The sequence below is a fragment of the Brachycentrus maculatus genome, unplaced genomic scaffold (assembly GCF_059751285.1).
Source record: "Brachycentrus maculatus isolate JH-2025_06_01 unplaced genomic scaffold, ASM5975128v1 h1tg000013l, whole genome shotgun sequence".
NCBI lineage: Eukaryota > Metazoa > Arthropoda > Insecta > Trichoptera > Brachycentridae > Brachycentrus > Brachycentrus maculatus.
This window is the reverse complement of record NW_028280767.1, coordinates 577,779-600,041: the sequence shown is the minus strand read 5'-3', so window position 1 is coordinate 600,041 and position 22,263 is coordinate 577,779. Positions and strand designations below refer to the sequence as shown.

Below are 22,263 nucleotides of genomic sequence, written 5' to 3'. Positions count from 1 at the left end.
GGTGCTTCCACATTTTTTAAAAATCATTAATTATGGTTACAAAAGTTTTTTTAACCTTTCCAGGAGTATAATAATTGATGTTCGACTTTCTCCAGGGAGTGGGTTTTTTTACATTAATATGTACTTTTTAAGATAGTCCGTCCGCCTCTGTAGTGTAATGGTCAGCACGCTCGGCTACCGTTCTGGAGGTCCCGGGTTCGATTCCCAGGGGGGTCAAATAAATATAAGTGATTTTTTCACTGTAATATTTATTTATTATTACCCTGGACTGGTACCTGAAGCGGAGGGCTGATCACCTTTCCTTCGTGTGTAAACGATCAAGATAACACTGTGTTCATATGAAGCAGTGCCCTATGCACCATTGGGGTGCGGATAAGGGTTTTATTATTATTTATTATTTTAAGATAAAATCTTTGTATTGTGAAGATAGAAATTATGTAAAAATAATTTAAATAAAAAATAAAGCTCACCATCTCTAGGTTTTATTTTATGACAAAGTTAAATACAAATATCCACAGATGTCATTACTATACAATTTACATCATACCAACTGACAGATAGACTTCGACGTTTATTAACGTCGATGCTGCTGTGAGGAAAATTCGCACCGACGTTCATTTACGTCCATACTCCCGGAAAGGTCTATAATTTTAATTCATTCTGTATATATTCCTACTTTTACAATCTTGAAATCAATAACGCAGTAAATTAGTCTCTGATAAAAAGACTAAGCTCTTGTGCTTGGAAAGGGACTTACTCTAATTATTTATTGTTTATGTTTGTTGGTAATATATTTTTTGTGTCCAAATCAATGTTCACAAATTTATTTTTTTTTAAATTTATTTATTATTTAATACAGTTACAAAAGTTTTTTTTTGTAATTAATTTTTTATACATTTCTATTAAAATTTTAAAATTAACAACGCAGTTTTCTCTAATAAAGAGACTTAGCTCTTGTGCTTTGATTGGAAGTTACACTTTTTATTTTTTTATGTTTATTGGTAATATAATTTATATTTATGATAATTAATTTTAGTATTTTTTTTTCTTGGATTAACATTAAACAGTTCATTTAATTTTTTTTTAATCATTTCAATGTCTTTATTTTTTTTCTGTAGGAAAGTTATTGAAGTACTTGGTTATCAATGATGCGATCTATTTCAGATCTACGGACCTCCATGATCTATTTATGCATAGCTTTTTTAAATTAGTTTAGTTATTTAATGACTTTGTGGCTAACGGAAGTAGGTTGTACAACTTAAGTGCATAATAATCAAAGTTTTTGAGGCGAATGTAGTTTGAAATAGCAGAGGAAGACCGAGGAAAACATGACATTATCAAGTATTTCAAATACTTGATCATATCCCTCACTCCTTTCAACAACGTCATACATCAAAAAAATTGATTTTTCTGGAGATTGTTTTTAATGTTTACAAATATAATAAAATATATTAAAAATAAATATCAAGCCACTTATTTAACTTTTTATTGTGCAACAGATCTTTTTAGGTAAAACCTGAAGGTTTTTTCTCCATTTGAAAAACATTAAGTATATTTGAAACAATAATTAAAAAATACGTTTTCTTCAAAATGCAAAAACAACACTTTCTGCCCTGTAGCGGGTAAATGTTAAGTTAAAAATACGCCGCTTTTGCTGGGATATAGTACATTTTCTAGGCATTCCGAAAACATGCACAACTAAAAATTGTCGATTTTTGACATATGACGTTGTTGAAAGGAGTGAGCGATATATCATCTCACTCTTATTGTTTCTAACCCCTGGTGGAAGATATCACAACATCCGTCTCGCAACAGCAAAGGCACACTCATCAAATTGAGTGCCTTGGTAAGTTCATTTTACCCATAACAGTTGTAGCTGATCGAAACGGGAGATGTCTATCAATCGATTCGCCTGGAATGCACAGCTCTTTTAGATACTCCGTAGCCAAATTATGTATTGATTTATACAATAATACAATAAACAAATTTATGAGGCGAATGTAGTTGATAAAGGAGGAAAATCGAGGAAAATTTGACGTGATCACTTATTTCAAATACTTGGCCGTGCTCAGGTCAGAATTCGAAATTATCGTCTGGTATGTGTGAGGAAATGCATGAATGTGGAAGAGGCGAAGTTGCTTGCAAAGGCAGATCGGTGCGGCGTTCTATTCTCTCTACCTATCGTTTGGGGGAAGCGGCATGATAGTGGTCAGGTCGAGAGTGGGAATCATCATCTGGTATGTGTGAAGAGATTCATGAATGTGGAAGAGGCGAAGATTGTATGCAAAGACAGATCGGTGTGGCATTCTATTCTCTCTGCCTACCCTTTGGGGGAAGCGGCATGATAGTGGTCAGGTCGAAAGTAGAAATAATCATCTGGTATGTGTGAGGAAATGCATGAATGTGGAAGAGGCGAAGATTGCTTGCAAAGACAGATCGGTTTGGCGTTCTATTCTCTCTGCTTACCCTTTGGGGGAAGCGGCATGATGGTGTTCATACATGAGTAGACAGAGTTTAAACTTTATGTATTAATTTTAAATCAAATACAGATTTTTTGAGTCTACTAAGTTGTATTTTATTAATAAAAACACATAAAAAATTAACATTGTGACAAACGAATGTTTGTCAAAACATTATCAAACATTCGTTTGATAATGCCCTAACAAGGCGAAACAATAGTCACAATATTAATTTTTTGTGTTTTTGTTAACAAGATAAAATTTAGTAGACTCAAAAAATCTTTGTTTGATTTAAAATTAAAACATAAATAAAAATGGAGTTCTACAAATTAAACGCCAAATAAATAGAGTTTACACTCTCTACCCTTCTGGGAAAGCTAACTAGTTCCATAAAAAAGTTAATAAAACAGGTTTTATTGAAAAGATAATAATATATTCACAAATAATGTATAGTATAATATAACATGGTTTAATTGAGTAAAAATACATGCAAATTATCATTTTAATTGGAGCATTATATAAACATATCACAATATATCAAAACGATTCAAAATGTCTAGTGTAGAAATATTTCTCTAAGCACCAAATACCTTCTTAGTCTTAAATATTGTCTCGGAGCCTTTCTACAACTTTAAACATACACACTTCTCCGCAAATTCACAAAATATATATTTTATATAAAGGCAAATTTACATTGAGACGGTTTTACATTTAACACCATAATGAATGGTCACGCGTTTGCATGGAAATTTGAACCGACCGCTAAGGACAAGTCTGTGATCGCGGGTTTGTAAGTAGTCGAACTCAATGACATCTATTAAGTAAATCATTTGTTCATAAGAAAATAAATAAACGCTACTTAAAAAGGTTTGTGTCAAGGTTATGAGTTGATTTCATGAACGTTGGTATCTTCTTTCATAAATTTTATTATTATATGCTACAGAAAGATAGTGTGATTCAAAAGCATGGCCTAGGTGACGTTGTATATGATAGGACCTACAATCTGAGGACGAGGAGAGCTGACCGCAACAGTCTATATGGACGATAAGTTTGGGATGGAGCTAGGAAGATCATTTAATCAAACTCACTTCTTTCTCGATAAAGATATCTCTTCTAATAGCACATAGGAAAAATTTCTCAGCAAATAATTGACTCATATCAACTCTGCCATTTTCAAGAATTATTTTTTCCTTACAGACTGAAAACCTAGACCAAAGAACTTGTTTCCACTTGTTTAATGTACCTTAATACGAGAATATCATTAAATATACGACACATTTTAATAAAAATGTTTAAAAAATATATGTAACATGTTTTGTGAGAACTTAATATAAAATACGAAGATAAAATACTGGTAAAAAATTAGGATACATGCTAATTGTCACATCATTCTTTACATGTGTTGCCTACAGATTGGATGTCCGTCGTAAATTTTACAAATGTCCCGTAATCCAGGGTTAAAACGCATAAGCACCGTGAAATAAAAACCGCAACTGACTACGTGCAAACAGTGCAGTCAGTTCCCGGCGCCAGTACTTATGTCAGTAACTGGCTCAATGTAAATCTGCCTTGATACGCATATTCTAAATAATTTGTTACACTCAAATCGAAATACGATACGTTTAAAACTTTGACACCCTGTATTTGAATAACTGAGTTTTCGATTATGGAGAGTAAAATTATGAATAATATCATTACAAACTTATTCTAATGCTCTTCAAGTAGACGAAAAGAGCGAGGGCTGCATTTTTTAATGCTTCTGATATCAAATATTACTTTTTCGTATGACATATATAGAACTAGAGACATTTTCTATATGTCTGATCCGTTACGGAAGTCATTTGTGACCCAAAAATGCCAGCCAAGTTGAAGGAAAAGTCTACCAAACAATTGTCAGACCAGCACTCCTCTATAGCTCCGAATGCTGGACAATGTATTACACCTTTTCTAGGCAACAAACTGCTGAAATGCGAATGCTTAGATGGTCAGCTAGAGTGTCCGTTAGAGACAAAATAAAGAATTCACGCATTCGTGGAAAGCCTGGGTGTAGTAGACATCGACAGTAAGGTAGAGGAAAAGCAATTGAGATGGTACGGGCACATAGGACGCAGAGAACCTGATCATATTGTGAACCAGGCGATCGCCATGGATCTTCCTCGAAAGATATCTGGAGGAAGACCAAAGAATTCATGGATGCTGCAGAAAGACATGATTCAAAGGCATGGCCTAGGTGACGTTGCCCATGATAGAAGGACCTACAACCTGAGTACCAGGAGAGCTGACTCCAACAGTCTATAAAGATGATAAGTTGGGATGGAGCTAGGAAGAAGTCAAGCGATTTTACATACATCAAATAAATACAATCTCTTCTAACAACTTAAACACGTTAAAAGAGATCAAATAAGGAATATGGAAACTGGGAAAATGTGTAGTACGGAGGATATAGCCGGACAGGGAAGACAGTGAATATGATTCTCTGGCCGAATCGCTCCTCAAGAGAATTCAGACTGGGGAAGACCACCTAGAAGGCCTCCAAAGCGATGGCGTGACAGCTGGCAGTCCACATCACAAGAGACGGATAACGGAACAGACACCCGAAAATTTTTTGATCAAGAAAAAGAGTTTAAAGAATGCAGTATAGATTTGGCAATGATATAAATATTCAAACTTTTTCTCAAATAAGACTGCTTTTAAAAGTATATCGTGGGTAAACTGGCAAAAATCCTTAACTGTAAAATACCTGTTTGAATAATCCCTGTTATTTAAAGCTTTTAGCCTGAATAAAATACCCGCTATTTAACGTAAAGTTCAATTAACTATTAAAACCACATATCGCTCGCTCCTTTCAACGTCATATATTGCTCACTCCTTTCAAGAACGTCATAAATAAAAAATCGTCAATTTTCAGTTCTGCATGTTTTCCGAATGCCCAGAAAGTTTACTATATCCCAGCAAAAGCGGCATATTTTAACTTATTATTTACCTGGAGATTGGGATATAGTGCACGCTACAGGGCAGAAAGTGTTGTTTTCGCATTTTGAAGAAAAGGTATTGTTTAATTATTTTTTTTAACATACTAAATATTTTTCAAATGGAGAAAAACATTCAGGTTTTACCGAGAAAGATCTGTAGCACAGTAAAAAGTTCAATAAATGCCTTGATATTTATTTTTAATACATTTTATTATATTTTTAACTTTAAAAACAATCTCCTGAAAAATCAAGTTTATTGATATATTACGTTGTTGAAAGGAGTGAGCGATATATATGATATTTCAAAAACTACTTAGTGTATTTTGCCATTTTAATATGATCATTAAGTTAAAATTGCATATTTTTTAGTTAACATTTTTTGCCACTACACCCACGATATAAACTTCAAATTTTTGTCATTCAACAGGTATAAATTTATTGGGATTACTTTAAAGAGTTCTTTTTATTATTATTATTTACAATAAGATAAGATAAGTTTTCTAACTTTTTACAATGGGGGTATTTCTCACACTATAGCTGCAATCTATAAGATTGATCGCTTTAAACTATACATAAAAGAAATATGATAAAAATCTAATATTTATATATAAACATTGCGCGGGTAGCACCGTACATATGATAGAATTGAAACTTCGTAAAAAATAAAGAATAAGAAAGATTTAATATTAGAGAGACGGAGAGAGAGAGAAAGAGCATCTCAAAAGAAATCCAACAATACAAAATTTTCATAAAAAGTATTCTGTTTATTCCATATTTACACTGTCATCGATTAGTGTTTCAATTGATAATACTGATTGGATCGTTAAATAATCACAAAACACAATGATAAATATTGCTTAAACAACGCGTGATACATCAACTGTTCATATATAGCATCTGACGTGTACAACTTATTCTATCGTTTTGTATTGTTGTGTATACGTCGCTTTCTTTTGCCCCACTTGGGTGGCATCAAAACATGTAGCTCTCTTTCTCCTTCTCCCTACATTATATCTTCCTTCTCTTTCATATGACGCGTTATTGAAGTTTCACTCTCAATTATCGATTATCGAATCGCCTCCTAAGATATTTCACTATAAAAAGTTCCGATATATATGTATGTATATTATATTCTGGTGAATTCATCGAGTTTCAACAGTCAAAATCACACAATTGATAAAAATTTGATACGACAATATCAATAATAAATACTATACAACGTTAGATCACGATAAAAATAAAATATTTCATAATTAATATTAAAGCTAGGAACATTGCAATGTTGACTTAAAATTAAACATAGTAATATATTTTCGTGTGTACAAAATTATGACATTTTAACAGTGTGATACATTTTGAGTGTGTAGAAAAATTTGTTCACAAATCTGGATTATTTCCAATTTATATTATTTTTTGACATCTCAACAAAGATGAAGAAGAATAAAAAGAATAAAATAACAAATAAAATTGAAAAGGATATTTTCCAGGGTTTCTCATGTATGTGATTATAATAATAGTATAATCCAGGATTCGGACATCACATACAAATGAAAGAGTTTCTACCCAATAAAAAGTTTCTTTCATCTCACCATAGATGTCTCTAGAGAATTCTAGTGAATTTGAACAATATATGTTGAAGTTCCAAGAATTTGGGGTAGTTGTCAATCATATAGTGAATGGTACACGTGCGTAAAGTGATCACTTAAACCCAGCCTATGACGGTTGTAAACCCCGTAAATGCCCAGACATTCATATTCTTCTTCATCTATGTTGAGATGTCAAAAAAATAGTGTATTCGTACAGCTCACAGCTTCCCAGAGTGGTCCATATGGACCCCAAGCGTTGATTTCGACTCGCAAGGGGTCCATATCTGTGAGAAATACAATTGGCAGTGGACGAGACGTATATTAGGGGTCCATCGGATCTTATCACATATAATAATTAATATCGAGTCATCCCGTAAATGTCTCATTACACAAATGGTATGTACATACATAATACTTATTAATACATTTATTTAGACATATGATTAAATACATGGTATATGATACGCACCTATATGCCTCGCATTGTGCTACGTTTATACGCGTTTGTATGCAGCACTGTGCTACGTTTATATGAATAATATCACGCCGGATATTGATCTGTTCCATATGTGTCTGAGGGGGTATTCCGAAGCGGGATTCTTCTAAATCTTTAACAAGAGTGTTTTTGCTTACTTTATAATTTTTGTGTTAATATATAGGCTTTAAATTTTAGTTTGTAATGTACATGTTAATTTTTACTGGAATTTTTGGAAAAAAATATATTCCGGCAAAAATTATATCAGGCGGTGTATAACAACTGTCCAGACTTTCACCAAAAGCTTTGCAGAGCGCTTGTTTAATTCATAAAAGCAAACAGCACTGTCATCTGTTATAAACACATTTGAACATGATAAGAGTGGGAAAGTTCAATATCAGGCAGGCAGAGGGGCAAAAAATCGACAAGACACGGAGCGGAAAAATTTGAGAATCTTTGATGTAGCTGAACATATAATGCGAGTATATTAGTAAAGAAAACTGCCATTCTTTGATAAATTTGAGTACCAAATACTCGGTGAATTCTTCCTTTTTTAATTTAAGTTTTACTTTGTAAAACAAAAACACTTGTTTTTTACCACTTGAGTTATATTTATTTGATTATAACGACTAGTTTCGGAAGCTATGCCTCCATCTTTGGGTCTAAATAAAAACTAGTCGTTAAAATTAAATAAACATAACTCAAGTGGTAAAAAACAAGTATTTTTCTTTTACGATTTCATCATGTCTTACCATGCCAAAACAATCAATAAAATAAGTTTTACTTGGTAAATACCAATATTTCCTTACTAATGTATTTACATACTAAGTAACTAAGGTATTTACTAGGTAAAACTTAAATTAAAATTGATAGATTTTTACCACAAAGTGACGGGCGAATATATCAATGTAATCTTCCTTAACTGTGCTAATATTGGCTAGGCATATTTATTTTAACCCTTATCGGCACCCGATGGTGCATAGGGCACTGCATCATATAAATGCAGTGTTATCTTGATGATTAACACATGAAGGAAAGGTAATCAGGCCTCCGCTTCAGGTAATGTTGAATAAATATTAGAATGAAAAAAATCATTTAATGTTTATTTGACCCCCCCTGGGAATCGAACCCGGGACCTCCGGTGCAGTAGCCCAGCATGCTGACCATTACACTACGGAGGCAAACGCATATAGGTAGCCACAAAATAGTAACTTAACCGCCCTACATATACGAACGTATGCGATAAGTCTACTTTATTATCGCCCAAATGCGACAAGCCATATTCCATAAGTCCAGGTACAAAAAAGTATACCCGCAACCACAGAAACGTTATCAATTGTCGATTATCAAATCCCCGCCTGAGAAGTTTGACTTCTAAAATTCCGACCTAGCCACTATTTGATATCTAGGATTTAATTATAAATATCTGGTTAGGGACTTGAACCCGACATATTCCGACATCCAGCCGGATGTTTTATCAACCGAGCGAGCATTCTAATCACAAAATTATCGAATTTATAAAAGATCTCGAAAGTTTAAGCACCTCCTTTAATTGACAATAAAATATCTTATTCCGTGATACTTACAAGGAATCTATAGTGTATTTTCGTCATTAGTTTTCTATCTAAACGCATTGTTTACGACTTGCACATATCGCTCACTCCTTCATATATCAAACGTCATATATCAAAAATCTTCAATTTTCAGTTGTGCATGTTTTCGGAATGGCCAGAAAATGTACTATATCCCAGCAAAAGCGGCATATTTTTAACTTAATATTTACCCGCTACAGGGCAGAAAGTGTTGATTTTGCATTTTGAAAAAAAGGTATTGTTTAATTATTTTTTTAAATATACTAAATATTTTTTAAATGGAGAAAAAACCTTCAGGTTTACCCTAAAAATATCTGTTGCACAGTAAAAAGTTTAATAAGTGGCTTGGTATTTATTTATAATACATTTAATTATATTCTTAAACTTTAAAAACGATCACCTGATAAATCTAGTTTTTTGATATATGGCGTTGTTGAAAGGAGTGAGCGATATGTGGCATGTTTGATCAGTATGTAGACTTATGTCATGAAACAAAATGTACTTTATTTAGATGAAACATATTAACATGTTAACTTCATCGTAACCAATGCATTAATTATCTACCTGTGACATTCAATTAAGCCAGTACTAGCACCAAACCAGAGCCATCTTTCATTAACCTTTCCATTACGGTGTTAAAAAAACTTCTGCATGCAACGGTGATATGTATTATGTACATTCACCATATGAAAATGTGATTTAAAAATGGGAAAATTGTAAATATTTCCAAATGTTGCAACGATTTTGTAATCTTAGCTTTTTTAAGTATCTCCAAATGAGAAAAAAATACATCGCAAGTAGCCGCAATAGCTAGCGTAACGACACAACAGCCGCGTATGACAATCTACGTATTGCTGGCGCAACTAAGCACGCTTCCACATGCGCATATGTGCAAAGCACGGCACGCACGCACGCACTAAGAAAGGTTTGTGTATTATCCCCGATTTTTTCTCAAATTATTTATTTCCGTCGCTGCAAATGAATAACTTTATATTATAATACTTTTATGTAATACGTAATCATATTACGGAGGAACACAAAAATTTTGAGCCCGTATCCATTATATTTTATATTGATATTCTCATTTTTGAAGTCGAGTTGTAGTAAATACTTATCACCGGGAGGGAAAGGTTAACAATACAACATACCTATGTATAGAAAAATGTATATGTAATACATATAGTCTCAAAAACTATAGTAAGTCTGCTAATTGCTTGTATAAAAAATTTGAAACGTTAAAAATTTTAGCCACATAAATATATAAAAAAAGCTAAATTTATATGAGCAGTCATGAACTCAGGGTGGTTCAAAGTTAAAATCAGTTAAAAACGGCTGACATTTTAAAACTTGTTTGAAAAATGTTAAAAGAAACATTGCTTTGTAGGTAATTTGATTCAAACATAATCCAAATTTTGACAAGTCATTTTTTAATGATTATGCATCAACTTTGCGGAACTACATGATTTTACCGATAGAGTGCTGAGTATCGATATATCGCCTCTGATATACTTTCCCAAAAGCGCGGCTGTCGATATACTGACAGTGAAACTAGCGCATTTTGTTATTATTTTATATACGAAAATTGTCTGTCAATAATATTCGCAAATAAAACAAATGCAACAATTTTCAGTGAAAAAAAGAAATACATTTTTTGTGAAGACCTATTTTTTCTCCCTTATAATGACTACTAAATTTGAAGCGGACCATTTTTGCAAGAATAACAAAGAAATATATTCATTTAAAATTGCCTTTTCTCAAAAAGGCAATTAAAGCATACGTATAAGAAAAAAATCTCAGCACTAAAGCGGTAATTTATAAATAAAATAAAAACACTTGCATAAGACTTTTTATGATTTATTAATGTAAACAAGAATAGTTTCGAGAACTACAGATGCCCTATCAACGTCGATGAGAACATCTGTAGTTCTCAAAACTAGTCAATTTTACATTAAATAAACTCAAAAAAGCGTTTAAAAAAGTGTTTAATTTTTTGGTATATTACGACTGTCACTAAGTATACCACGGTTGCCTTATCCCATTTTTTTAATAACTTGCTTATCTGACAGATTTACTGTATTATTTAACTTTTTCATCGATATGGTCTATATAAAATTCATCTATAAAAGTTTATACAATATAAAAATATGAATAAATTTACATTCATTAAAAAATCTGACAATCGCTCACTCCTTTCAAGAACGTCATAAATCAAAAATCGTCAATTTTCAGTTATGCATGATTTCGGAATGCCCAGAAAATGTACTATATCCCAGCAAAAGAGGCATATTTTTAACTTAATATTTACCCGCTACAGGGCAGAAAATGTTGTTATTGCATTTTGAAGAAAATGTATTGTTTAATTATTTTTATAAATATATTAAATATTTTTCAACTGTAGAAAAAACCTTCAAGTTTTACCTAAAAAGATCTGTTGCACAGTAAAAAGTTCAATAAGTGGCTTGATATTTATTTTTAATACATTGTGTTATATTTTTAAACTTTAAAATCGTTCTCCTGAAAAATCAAGTATTTTGATTTATGACGTTCTTGAAAGGAGTGAGCGAAACATTTCAGATATCAACATTGGAAATACAGACACATTTATAATACAACCATTGTCTATACAAATTAAGATATTTTCACATGACATTATATTAAAAGCTCAAGCCAGTAAAAGCCTGCTAACACACTTCGGATGGGAAGTATAGTTCTGCCCGTTCGACTGATTGATGCTTAAGGACGGGAAGGGTATTTTTACCTTCTACGCCGGCCTCATTTCAAAGGCAGAAAAGAAGGAATTATTCAATGTTTTTTATATAAATATTATATACCAATCTCTTTGTTAAGGTCTTAACTATATTTGATAATTATCAAATCCCGTAAAAAATACCCATCCGATATATCCGATATATAAAACAAAAACTTGAATTTTTCATATATAAATGGCAACGTTTCGTAAGAAGTTCATAACATTCATCGCCGTTCTGAGGACACAGAGGAAGACAGGGTAAAACTTGGCACGTTCAAGTATTTGTGGGCCGGAATAATCAGCGGATATGTATGAGGAGATGCCCGAATGCAAAAGAGGCGAAGATAGTTTGCAAAGACAGATTGGTCCGGCTTTCTATTCTCTCTGCCTGCCCCTGCGGCAAGTGGCGTGACGGCTACTTAGTTCTTAGCGGGCTAGCTTAAAGGTGGAGACTGACCGGAGCATTTCGTCGTGACATAACATCGTAACATCGCTCGCGGCGAGCATCCAAAACTATGGATGGAGCATTCGGCTCGCTGTACTGACTGCCTGAATGCTCGCATCGTAACGTGTTACGTTACGACAAAATGCTCCGGTCAGTCTCCACCTTAATGGTGCTTAAGGATAAATATTTGCGACATAATCTAGGAACAACCTCTGTATTCAGTTCTTTAGACACGTTGCGCGTGGCAATGAGGATAGCCTGGAACGACTGGTTGTGATTGGTAGCCTGGAGGGGAAGAGAGGAAGAGGAAGATCCCCCATACTATGGACTGATCAAGTTAAGACACTTTGTGTATTAAATATTAAATCAAACACTGATTTTTTCAGTCTTTTATTGTTAAAAAAAAAACACAAAAAAACCTGTTTTGTGACAATTGTTTTGCCTAGTTATGGCGTTTTCAAACTAATGTTTCGATGACGTTCGTTTGAGAATGCCATAACTAGGCGAAACAATTGTCATTAAATTGATTTTTGTGTTTTTTTTAACAATAAAATACAACTTAGTAGACTCAAAAATATCGGTGTTTGATTCAACACTTAATACATAAATTAAAATGGGGGAAATGCCATATCTGTAAATAAGTTAATACACCTCGGTGGTTGGAGCGCTACGTGCAGCGCAGTCGAGAGATGTGGCAATTTTGTAACGTTTTTACAAAGGCGAATTTTGCAAGAGAAAATATTGATGTTATAAACACAAAACAATCCTTTATAGGTTGAGTATGTTAAATTAGATATTCCTCCCGAGTGATAATACCCTATTGTATTACGGAAGCATACAAAAATTCTGAGCCCGTATCCATTATAAGAAGAGTCACAACTCCCAGTAATGAGGTGTAAGATGGAGAATGCTTGAAATATCAGGAGGGAGGAATTTTCTTATCACCGTCCATGTTGAATTTCCTCATTATGGCCGATCCGGGGTTCGCGAGTGTGTATGTCTCTGCTTCAAACACGGGTGGGTATTCTAGATGCGGGTAGTCCGGAGTGTGGGCCACTCCGGACTCTCCCGCTCCCGCGTCTGCAAACAGGAAAGGCTCTTGGGCCGGGCTGTCTGCGTACGGGCCGGATGATGCCCCCTGTAACAGAAGAAACATACATCAAAATATATCAAACACTCTATTGCATGGGTCGGCAACCTGCGGCCCGCGAGACATCTTGGTGCGGCCCGCGAGATTCTCGCCGCAACGCACATGACGGACGATATTATACACAATCGAGTGAAAGGAAGCGAGAAAGGGAGCGAAGGGAATCTCATTGATTTTATTAAATACAATAAATGTCGTTTAAATATACACTTAGCGTTTTATTTTAAAAACTAAAATATTTGTACATAAATATTGTATGTATACCTACTGCAAGTGCGGCCCGCACTGATCCCCATGAAAAATATTTGGCCCTTTTACAACAAAAGGTTGCCGACCCATGCTCCTATTGCATTGAATTCTACTTTTTACATTTATCACTCACTCCTTTCAACAACATTGTCTATCAAATAACTTCAAAAAACTAGATTTTTCAGAATATTGTTTTCAAAGTTTAAGAACATAATAAAATGTATTAAAAATAAATATCAAGCCACTTCTTCAACTGTTTACTGTGCAACAGATTTTTTTAAGGTAAAACTTGAAGATTTTTTCCCCATTAGAAAAATATTTAGTATATTTGAAAAAATTATTAAAAAACACCTTTTTTTCACAATGCAAATACAACACTTTCTGCCCTGTAGGGGGTAAATATTAAGTTAAAAATATGCCGCTTTTGCTGGGATATGGTACATTTTCTGGGAATTCCGAAAACATACACAACTGAAAATTGACGATTTTTGATATTGTTGAAAGGAGTGAGCGAAATAAATTTTGTTTTACGGCCCAGTAGGAAATCTCATTTCTAAAATCTGGCCCGGCTACTGAAAATGTTGGCCACCATACATTTATAGCATGGAGCATACTTGTCAAGGAGAATTTTCTAAGGCAACTACAAAATATTTTTATTTTAAATGTCTACACCAAGTACAAGAAGAAGAAGTGGGTACCTTGGAGTAGAGGAAGTCCGGAGCCCACTCGTCGGGGGGCGTGGGCGCGTGGTGCTTGCGGAAGAGGGCGCGGTGCAGGCGCGGGGAGCCCAGCAGCATGCGCTCGCGGGGCGACGGGGGCCCGGCGGGGGCCGGGGGGCCGGCGGGGGACGTCGGCAGCGACTGGAACATCTGGCGCAGGCGGGAGATGCCGCTCGGCGGCTCCCTGCCATCCCAACACACAGATTACTCAACAGCCTCGATATTAGATTTCAGTTTTGTACTGATATTTTTTTTTTTTTTTTTATTTAATATATTTTAACATTTATTCATATGGAAAACTTTTATATTTCGATTCGCTGTGCCTCTCCAAAAAAGAGACTGAGCTCTTGTGCTTACACTTACACTTGCGGGACTTACACTTGTGGTTTAATGTTATATAATAAATTATATGAGTCTTTTTTTTTTGTATATTTTTTCAAGATTCATAAGTAATGAGCTTTAATTTTTTTTCTTAAGTATTTTTATATGATCTATTTTTTTTTATTTCTTTAGGGAGTTTAATGAAATGTTTAATTGCCAAATATTTTAAATTTTGCTGAAATTGCTTAGTGTTGCATTTCTTGGTGGAACTGCATTTCATATAATAAAATAACAACTTTTGCTTGAATGTTTTACGCAGATACTTTGTGGCACATTTTATAAACATTATGAAATAAAATAACTTTGTTTTTAACCACTTTTTTATTGGTACATTTTTTTCTCCAACCAATTTCGACAAGTACCTTGTCATCATCAGGGTTTGACATGTTCGTTTGACAAGTACATAAGTACAAAAAATGTATCTATGAAATAAAATAAATAATTAAATTTAAAAAAATTAACTGATTTAAAAAAACCCTGGTGATCACAAGGTTCTTGTCGAAACCGGTTGGAGAAAAAATGTACCAATAAAAAAAATGGTTAAAAACAAAGTTTTTTTTATTTTATAAAAATAACAGTCATACAGTAAGTCCTGTACTTATGTGATTTCAACTTACGTACTTATTTTTATTTATTTTTTCTTAATTTTTTTTTTTAATTAATTTTTATGTTGATGTGATAGTGAGAGAGAGAGAGAGAGAGAGAAACAACACTGGAATCTCCGCTTAGCCGCTTAGGCTCATTATTAGAAAAAAAAAAAAATTAAAATTGATAAAAATAAATACATTTTGACCAACCTGGTATCTAGGTTGAGTTGGAACTGCGGTGACGTCTTGAGAGCTTTGTTAGGCGACACCAGCTGCAAGGACATGGGCGTGTACTGCGTGGCGCTCTTCAGAGGCTTGTGGTCTGAGGAGCCGATGACGCTGGAGCTCTGGCTACCCGACAGAGGCTTGCTCTGCAGCTTGTCTGGCCTCACGATAGTGGCTTCGCTGCTCTTCATATAGGCTGACGGCTCAGTGTGCTTAGTGAAGAACTTGTCTCCCTTGACGCTAGAAGCGTCGTGCTTCGAAGAGTAAATTTTGTCATTCCTTCTCAACGAATCTAGCCAGAATTTTTCAGGAGAGTCGCCTTGTTTGAAGACAGGTTTCGTGTCTATTCCGGAACTCTTCCGATCACCGATTGAAGTGATGGACCCCTGTCGGCTGACGGGTTGTTTTGTCTTATTCGATTTGGGAGGAGGGGCCGGTTTCCTGTATTCGATGGGGGCCTTTCTGGCTAACGCTTTGGCCTCGTCGCTGTTCGATTCGTCTGAATACCCCGGTTCGCTGATAGAATCTTTCTTAGGCTTTCCGGGGCTCTTGTTATCATCGCAGTAGATGTATTCGTAGCCCAGATCTTTGGGGCTCTTGCTCATCTTGGGATCCCAGTGTCTGGGCTTCGGATGTGGCTTGTTTTTATTGGCATATGGATCTGACGAGGTTTTTTCATGCGCTTCTTTGGTGAGCTGCGTGGTGGGATGCCTCGGAGCTATAGCTGGTGGATTGGCGGACTTTGGATTCTGTCGGGGACAGTCATCGTCATCATCATCGTCGTATTTGATAGTTTCGTAACCGTCATTCTTCTTTTTCGCGTGAGACTTGGAGAAGCCGCTCGCTGAATCCTCTTTGTCAACTTTTAGGTCAGGAGCGGATTTGGCGTTTTGAGTTGAGAAATTATCGACCGTAGTTTTAGCGTTCATCGGGGCTTTCGGCAAACTTCGATTCTGTATTTGCTCCATTTTGGAATTGAAATTTTTCTCTAGAAATGTGGGAATTTCGCCGTAAATGACGTCGGGCACGATGTTGTCCAGTTGTTTTTGCAGGTTGTTATTCTCTCTGACGGTGCGCTCCTGTTTCTTCAGGGAATTTTTCTCGTCCTCCCGGGAATCTCTCTCCACCCCCATCAGGACGCGGTTGGAATAGACCTGCCTCCTCTCTTCTTCCTGCTTGTTCAGCATGAACTGTTCCAGGGTGACGAAGCCGACAAAGTTGTCCGGGCGCGCCACGTTTTTGCGCGGGACGATGCATATCGACTTGGAGACAAAGTTGTACTTTTCGAAGTCCAGCAAATTAGGGTTGGAAGCGTGGATGAAGTTCATGCGGTTTTGCGGTTTCTTCAGATGGGTCAAACTGGGAAGGTCGTCATCTTCCAGGTGTTCGGGGTGCTTTATGCGTTCCAGGGTCTTGATCTTGGCGATGTTCTCGGCTTTGGTCTCGTCATGAAATGAGTGGGCGTGGATCGAGATGGGGATCGTCGGCTTGGCCCCCGGAAAGGAGGGGTCGGAAACGGGGATCTTTCTGTAGCTGCGGTACCGATCCGTCGGAACGGGAACGTCGTTACTCTTGAGCTTGGATTTCTCCTCTTTGGATTTGCCGGATTTGGAGGAGAAAAATCTGTTGAAGTACTTTCTGTCGAGACTGGTCGAGGAATGGTTGACGTTTTCTTGCGAGTCCGACTTGTGCATTCTGTTGGTGAATTTCTTCAAGGACCCAAATTTGTGGGATTTTTCAGATTTTTCCAATTTGTCAGTCTTGCTTTTGCCATTAGCGATGGAAACATTCTGAATATCGTCGTCCGAGTAATCGGTTTCTGAGAAATGCTTGGACTCCTCCGTTTTCTTGTCTTTCTTACTGGCTCTCTCCCAGGAGTCGTTGTTGGTCAGCGTCGCCTTGGTGATGCATTCCATCCACGCTGTCACTTCATCCGCGTAGTCCGAAGCGAAGTAGAACACTGTTCCCGTGTGATAGATTTTGAAAGCAAACTGTTTGGACTTTACTTCTTGGGCCGGGGACACAGTGAAGCCGCTCAGAAATATCAAGCAATCTGCTTTAGTTGACTGCAATCAATAAAAAATTACTAGTAATATAGGGTGTCTCAAAATCGGGCATTTTCTTGTTTTAGTAAAATACAAACATTGGAAGTTACAGTTATAATGCTGGTAACATATCTAACCTATGTTATATGATCACCGCAGTATAAACCAACTGTCCAAAATTATCTTTTTTTTCTGTAGATAAAAACATTTTCTTTAATATTTTTATAAAATAAAATAAAAATCATAACACAATACTCTGCTGTTTTTTTTAAAAGAAGTTTTTATGTAGTTAGGAAATGTTTTACTTGGTAAATAACATTATTTCTTAAAATCATTGTTTGAATGCATTCCGCATCGTAATTTTTCATTCATTCAAATCCTTATCCGCACCCCAATGTGCATAGGGTACTGCATCATATAAATGCAGTGTTATCTTGATCGTTAACACATGAATGAAAGGCGATCAGCCCTCCACTTTAGTTACCTTTCCAGGGTAATATTGAATAAATATTAGAGTGAAAAAATCACTTATTTTTATCTGACCCCCCTGGGAATCGAACCCGGGACCTCCAGAACGGTAGCTAAGCGCGCTGACCATTACACTAAAACCATTACACTGAAACACGGTATTTACCGAGTAAAAATAAAATAAAAAAAATTACCAACGTGACTGCCGAATAAATTAATGAAAATGCACAATTTTTAGTGGGTAAAATTTTTTCAAAAAACAAATATATATATATATATATATATATATATATATATATATATATATATATATATATATATATATATGTAGAAGGTTTTAAGATACCAGTTTTATCAATGAAAAGAATGGGATTAAACTTACGTCTTTATACTTGAATCCGTAAAATGTGTTTCCCATAAGAACGAACCATCTCTCTTGCCAGTTTACATTTGTGGTGTTTTTGGAGCGAACCCTTTGGTAGAGATAGCCCTGCATATCGCACGATCCCAACTCCTTCACGGAAATCTTTCTTCTCTCTAAAAATGGACACGACAAAAATTAACACTGATCATCACGTCAATTCTGAAAATAGACCATACGACTGATTTACATTCGGCATAACTAAATTCTGGCAAAATATTAAATATAATAATTATACTTTAAATTTAAGTTTTGCTTAGTAGCACACAAAATAATCATGGAAATATATTCATCTTCTCTTTATTTATTGACTTGGCGTTTAATTTGTAGAACTCCATTTTAATTTATGTATTAATTTTAAATCAAACACAGATTTTTTGAGTCTACTAAGTTGTATTTTATTAACAAAAAACACATAAAAAATTATATTGTGACAATTGTTTCGCCTTGTTAGGGCATTATCAAACGAATGTCGCGAATTCGTTTGATAATGCCCTAACAAGGCGAAACAATTGTCACAATATAATTTTTTATGTGTTTTTTGTTAATAAAATACAACTTAGTAGACTCAAAAAATCTGTGTTTGATTTAAAATTAATACATAAATCATCTTCTCTTCTTCAAACCCTTATCCACACTGTATCATATAAACACAGCGTTATCTTGATCGTAAACAATATGAAGGAAGGTGATTAGCATTCCACTTCAGATACCAGGTAATATTGAATAACTTATAATATTGAATAACGTTCGTTTGAAAATGCCATAACTAGGCGAAACAATTGTCACAAAATTGATTTTTATGCGTTTTTTTTTAAACAATAAAATACAGCTTAGTAGACTCAAAAAATCAGTGTTTGATTTAACATTTGATACATATGTATATTGAATAATTATTACAGAGAAAAAATCACTTGTAATTGCTTGACCCCCCCCTGGAAATCGAACCCATGAACTCTAGTACGGTAGCCAAGCATGTTGACCATTAAGATATAGATACACTCAGAAATGTTGCCATTTCGGTCGCAGTACTCACTCGCCAGAATGGAGTTCTTCTTCTTGAGGCTCTTGGACTTTCCTGTCGACAGCAGCCCTCGGACCATGCTGTTGGGCGGCGACACGGGGTGCTTGGCGGCGTCGGCGGCCTTCGCCGAGGTCGTCGAGGCGTCCGGCTTGCTCCCCAGCAGGCTGCTGCTGGAGCCCTTGTAGTCTGGCTCCGAGAGCTGCAAAGCAGCGGGAGGAGGAGAGGAAACCTTCACTTCGGGGACTGTTCCCAACGGAACGGGAATATCGTTTCTTTGGGGGACCGCGGGCGGTGTAGCGGACTCGTTAGGTATCACCTGGATGTCGTCCTTTTGGATATGCTTGATGAACAGCTTGGGGGGGCGCAGGGTGCTGGGCGGGCGGGGGGGCGGCTCAGGGGGCACGTCGGGCCGCGGCAGGGGGCCCAACTGCGGATACTTCGGCTTCTCCGACACTTTCCTCTGCCCGTTTATAGCCTCCAGTAGCTCGTCTTGTATGACTTTGATCTGGGACGTTTTGTCGGTGATCTCGCCAAACTCCGTGTGGAATATGCTGCGCTCCTTGAAGTGATTATTTTTAGATGAGTATTCCTTGTTTTTATGCTCCAGTAATGCTATGTTGATTGTCTCTAATAACTGGCCTACTGAATCTTTATCGTCAGGGGCGATGTCTTCTTTGAAAATCGTGTCGGGGGAAGCATTTTCTTTGTTGTTATGACTGTTTTCTGTCTTGTTGTTGAATGTCTCGAACCTTGATAGAGGGTTTTCTTTGTCTCTGTTGTGCAATACGACGCTGGGACTGTCCATCAAAGAGATCGGGGACTCGGGAATCGCGTCTTTCATTAGTGGAAAGCAGCTGTCGTCCGAATCGCCGAAATCATACGCAGGCGTGGACTGACTCTTATCCAATCTCCCTCTTTCCTTGCCTTCTTTGAACGCACTGTTATTTCTACATTGCTCCGCACCATCGGACCCGACGTCATCGCAGAACTTGACTGTCTTCAGGGGCGATCGATCGTCGCCCTCGGCATTCAACTGCTCCTTCAGCCTGATGACCTTGGAGTGGTTGAGGCCGACGCCCAGGCAGGTCTTGGGCCGCGGAGACAGCTCCAGGCCGGCGCTGCAGGACACCGATTTGTCCCTCCGGCACAGGTTGTCCGATATGTCATCCGCGTCGGCCGCGCGGGCCATCTGGCCGCTTCCCGAATGATGGAGGGACTTGTGATTCTTCCACTGTTGCCAAATCTGAAGAAAATCAATTACACCTATGACATCTCGACATGGATAAATTTATGATTTTATAAAAACTAACTAACTAACTAACCATCATGCCGCTTCTCCGCAAGGGTAGGCAGAAAGAATAGAATGCCACACCACTCTGTCTTTGCAAACATTCTTCGCCTCTTCCACATTCATGCATCTCATCATACATACCCGCCGATTGTTACGACTCCTAACCTGACCACTTTCAAGTAGTTTGCATACCTAATCGTGCCATGTTTTTCTCGGCCTTCCTCTGCTCATTTTTCCAATTATATTCGCCTCATAAATTTGTTTTACCGTTCTTTCCTCACTCATTCGTTCTACATGTCCAAACCATCTCAACACACCTTTCTTAATTTTATCGATAATGCCTATCTCAGCTTTGCATTCCTTCATGATTTTATTTGTTACAAAAATTTGAGTAGTGTGGTTGACAATCACTGGTAGAATAAGGAATCACTTAACCAGCCTTTTATGATAGGACATAAGCCCTGTAAATACCCAGACTTTTATATTCTTCTTCATGTACATGTGAGATGTCAAAAAAGATAGTGAGATCATGTTGGCTTGTGGTCTATGGTGAGTGTCGCGGACTCTAGAGTCAGAGTTTCTCGGTTCGAACCCACTCTACCACAATTTGATACCTATTTCTAATAATGAGCCGCTTAGGCTCAGAGAAATGGTATTATTTTTTGACAACTCATCAAAGATGAAGAAGAAAATGGAAGTCTGGGCATTTATGGGGCTGACGACCGTCATAAGCTGGTTTAAGTGATCACTTTACACACGTGTAACATTCACCAATTCTACCCATTATTGACAACCACACTACTCAAATTCTTGGAAGCTCTATTTATATGAACCAATTTCGAAATATTCACGAATCACTAGAACTTCACTAGAGACATCTATTGGTGAGATGAAAATATGATGTTGTGGCAACCCACTCTACCATGGCAACCCAAATCCAGTGAAATAACGAACACTCTACACGAAGCCCGCAACGAACGGAAACGAGCCCGTTACACTTCGCCGCCGTCCGTCCTCAGATCGACACGTATTTCAACTGTTCTCATATTAGAATCACGCGATTATTCTTAAGTATTTTCTTGATTGTAATTTTATAGAACTGAATAAATTTGTGTTAAAAGTAATCCGCTTTCATCTTGCTTCCCTTCTGATAAATTAAAGTGGTATTCAACTAGAAACCACAATGTCAGCCCCGTAAATGCCCAGACTTCCATATTCTTCTTCATCTTTGATGAGATGTGAAAAAATAATATGAAAATAACTCCTGTAATTGGAGATAATCCAAATTTTGTCCAAAATGTTGTCACAGAAATAGTATAAAATTTAAGTATTTTTGTAAATTCTAAAAAATTTCTCTTCATAATTTAAAATTTTGAAAATAAATCATATCACAGCCGAGGTGAGATTTCCCAGATTGTTACCACTAAA

The 22,263-nt window shown here is 36.3% G+C and overlaps 1 protein-coding gene across 1 annotated transcript in view; it reads right to left on the bottom strand.

Moving 5' to 3' along the window:
- Positions 1–2,870: 2,870 nt before the first annotated feature.
- Positions 2,871–22,263, bottom strand: part of cnk (connector enhancer of ksr) — a 33,506-nt gene continuing 14,113 nt past the window's right edge. The window contains exons 9-13 of the mRNA XM_088263527.1: positions 19,557–20,787; positions 18,482–18,636; positions 15,572–17,652; positions 14,373–14,577; positions 2,871–13,416 (exon numbers count right to left, since the gene is read on the bottom strand). Coding sequence (XP_088119653.1) covers positions 13,198–13,416; positions 14,373–14,577; positions 15,572–17,652; positions 18,482–18,636; positions 19,557–20,787 — 3,891 coding nt within the window. The 3' untranslated portion in view covers positions 2,871–13,197. The remainder of the gene's footprint in view (positions 13,417–14,372; positions 14,578–15,571; positions 17,653–18,481; positions 18,637–19,556; positions 20,788–22,263) is intronic.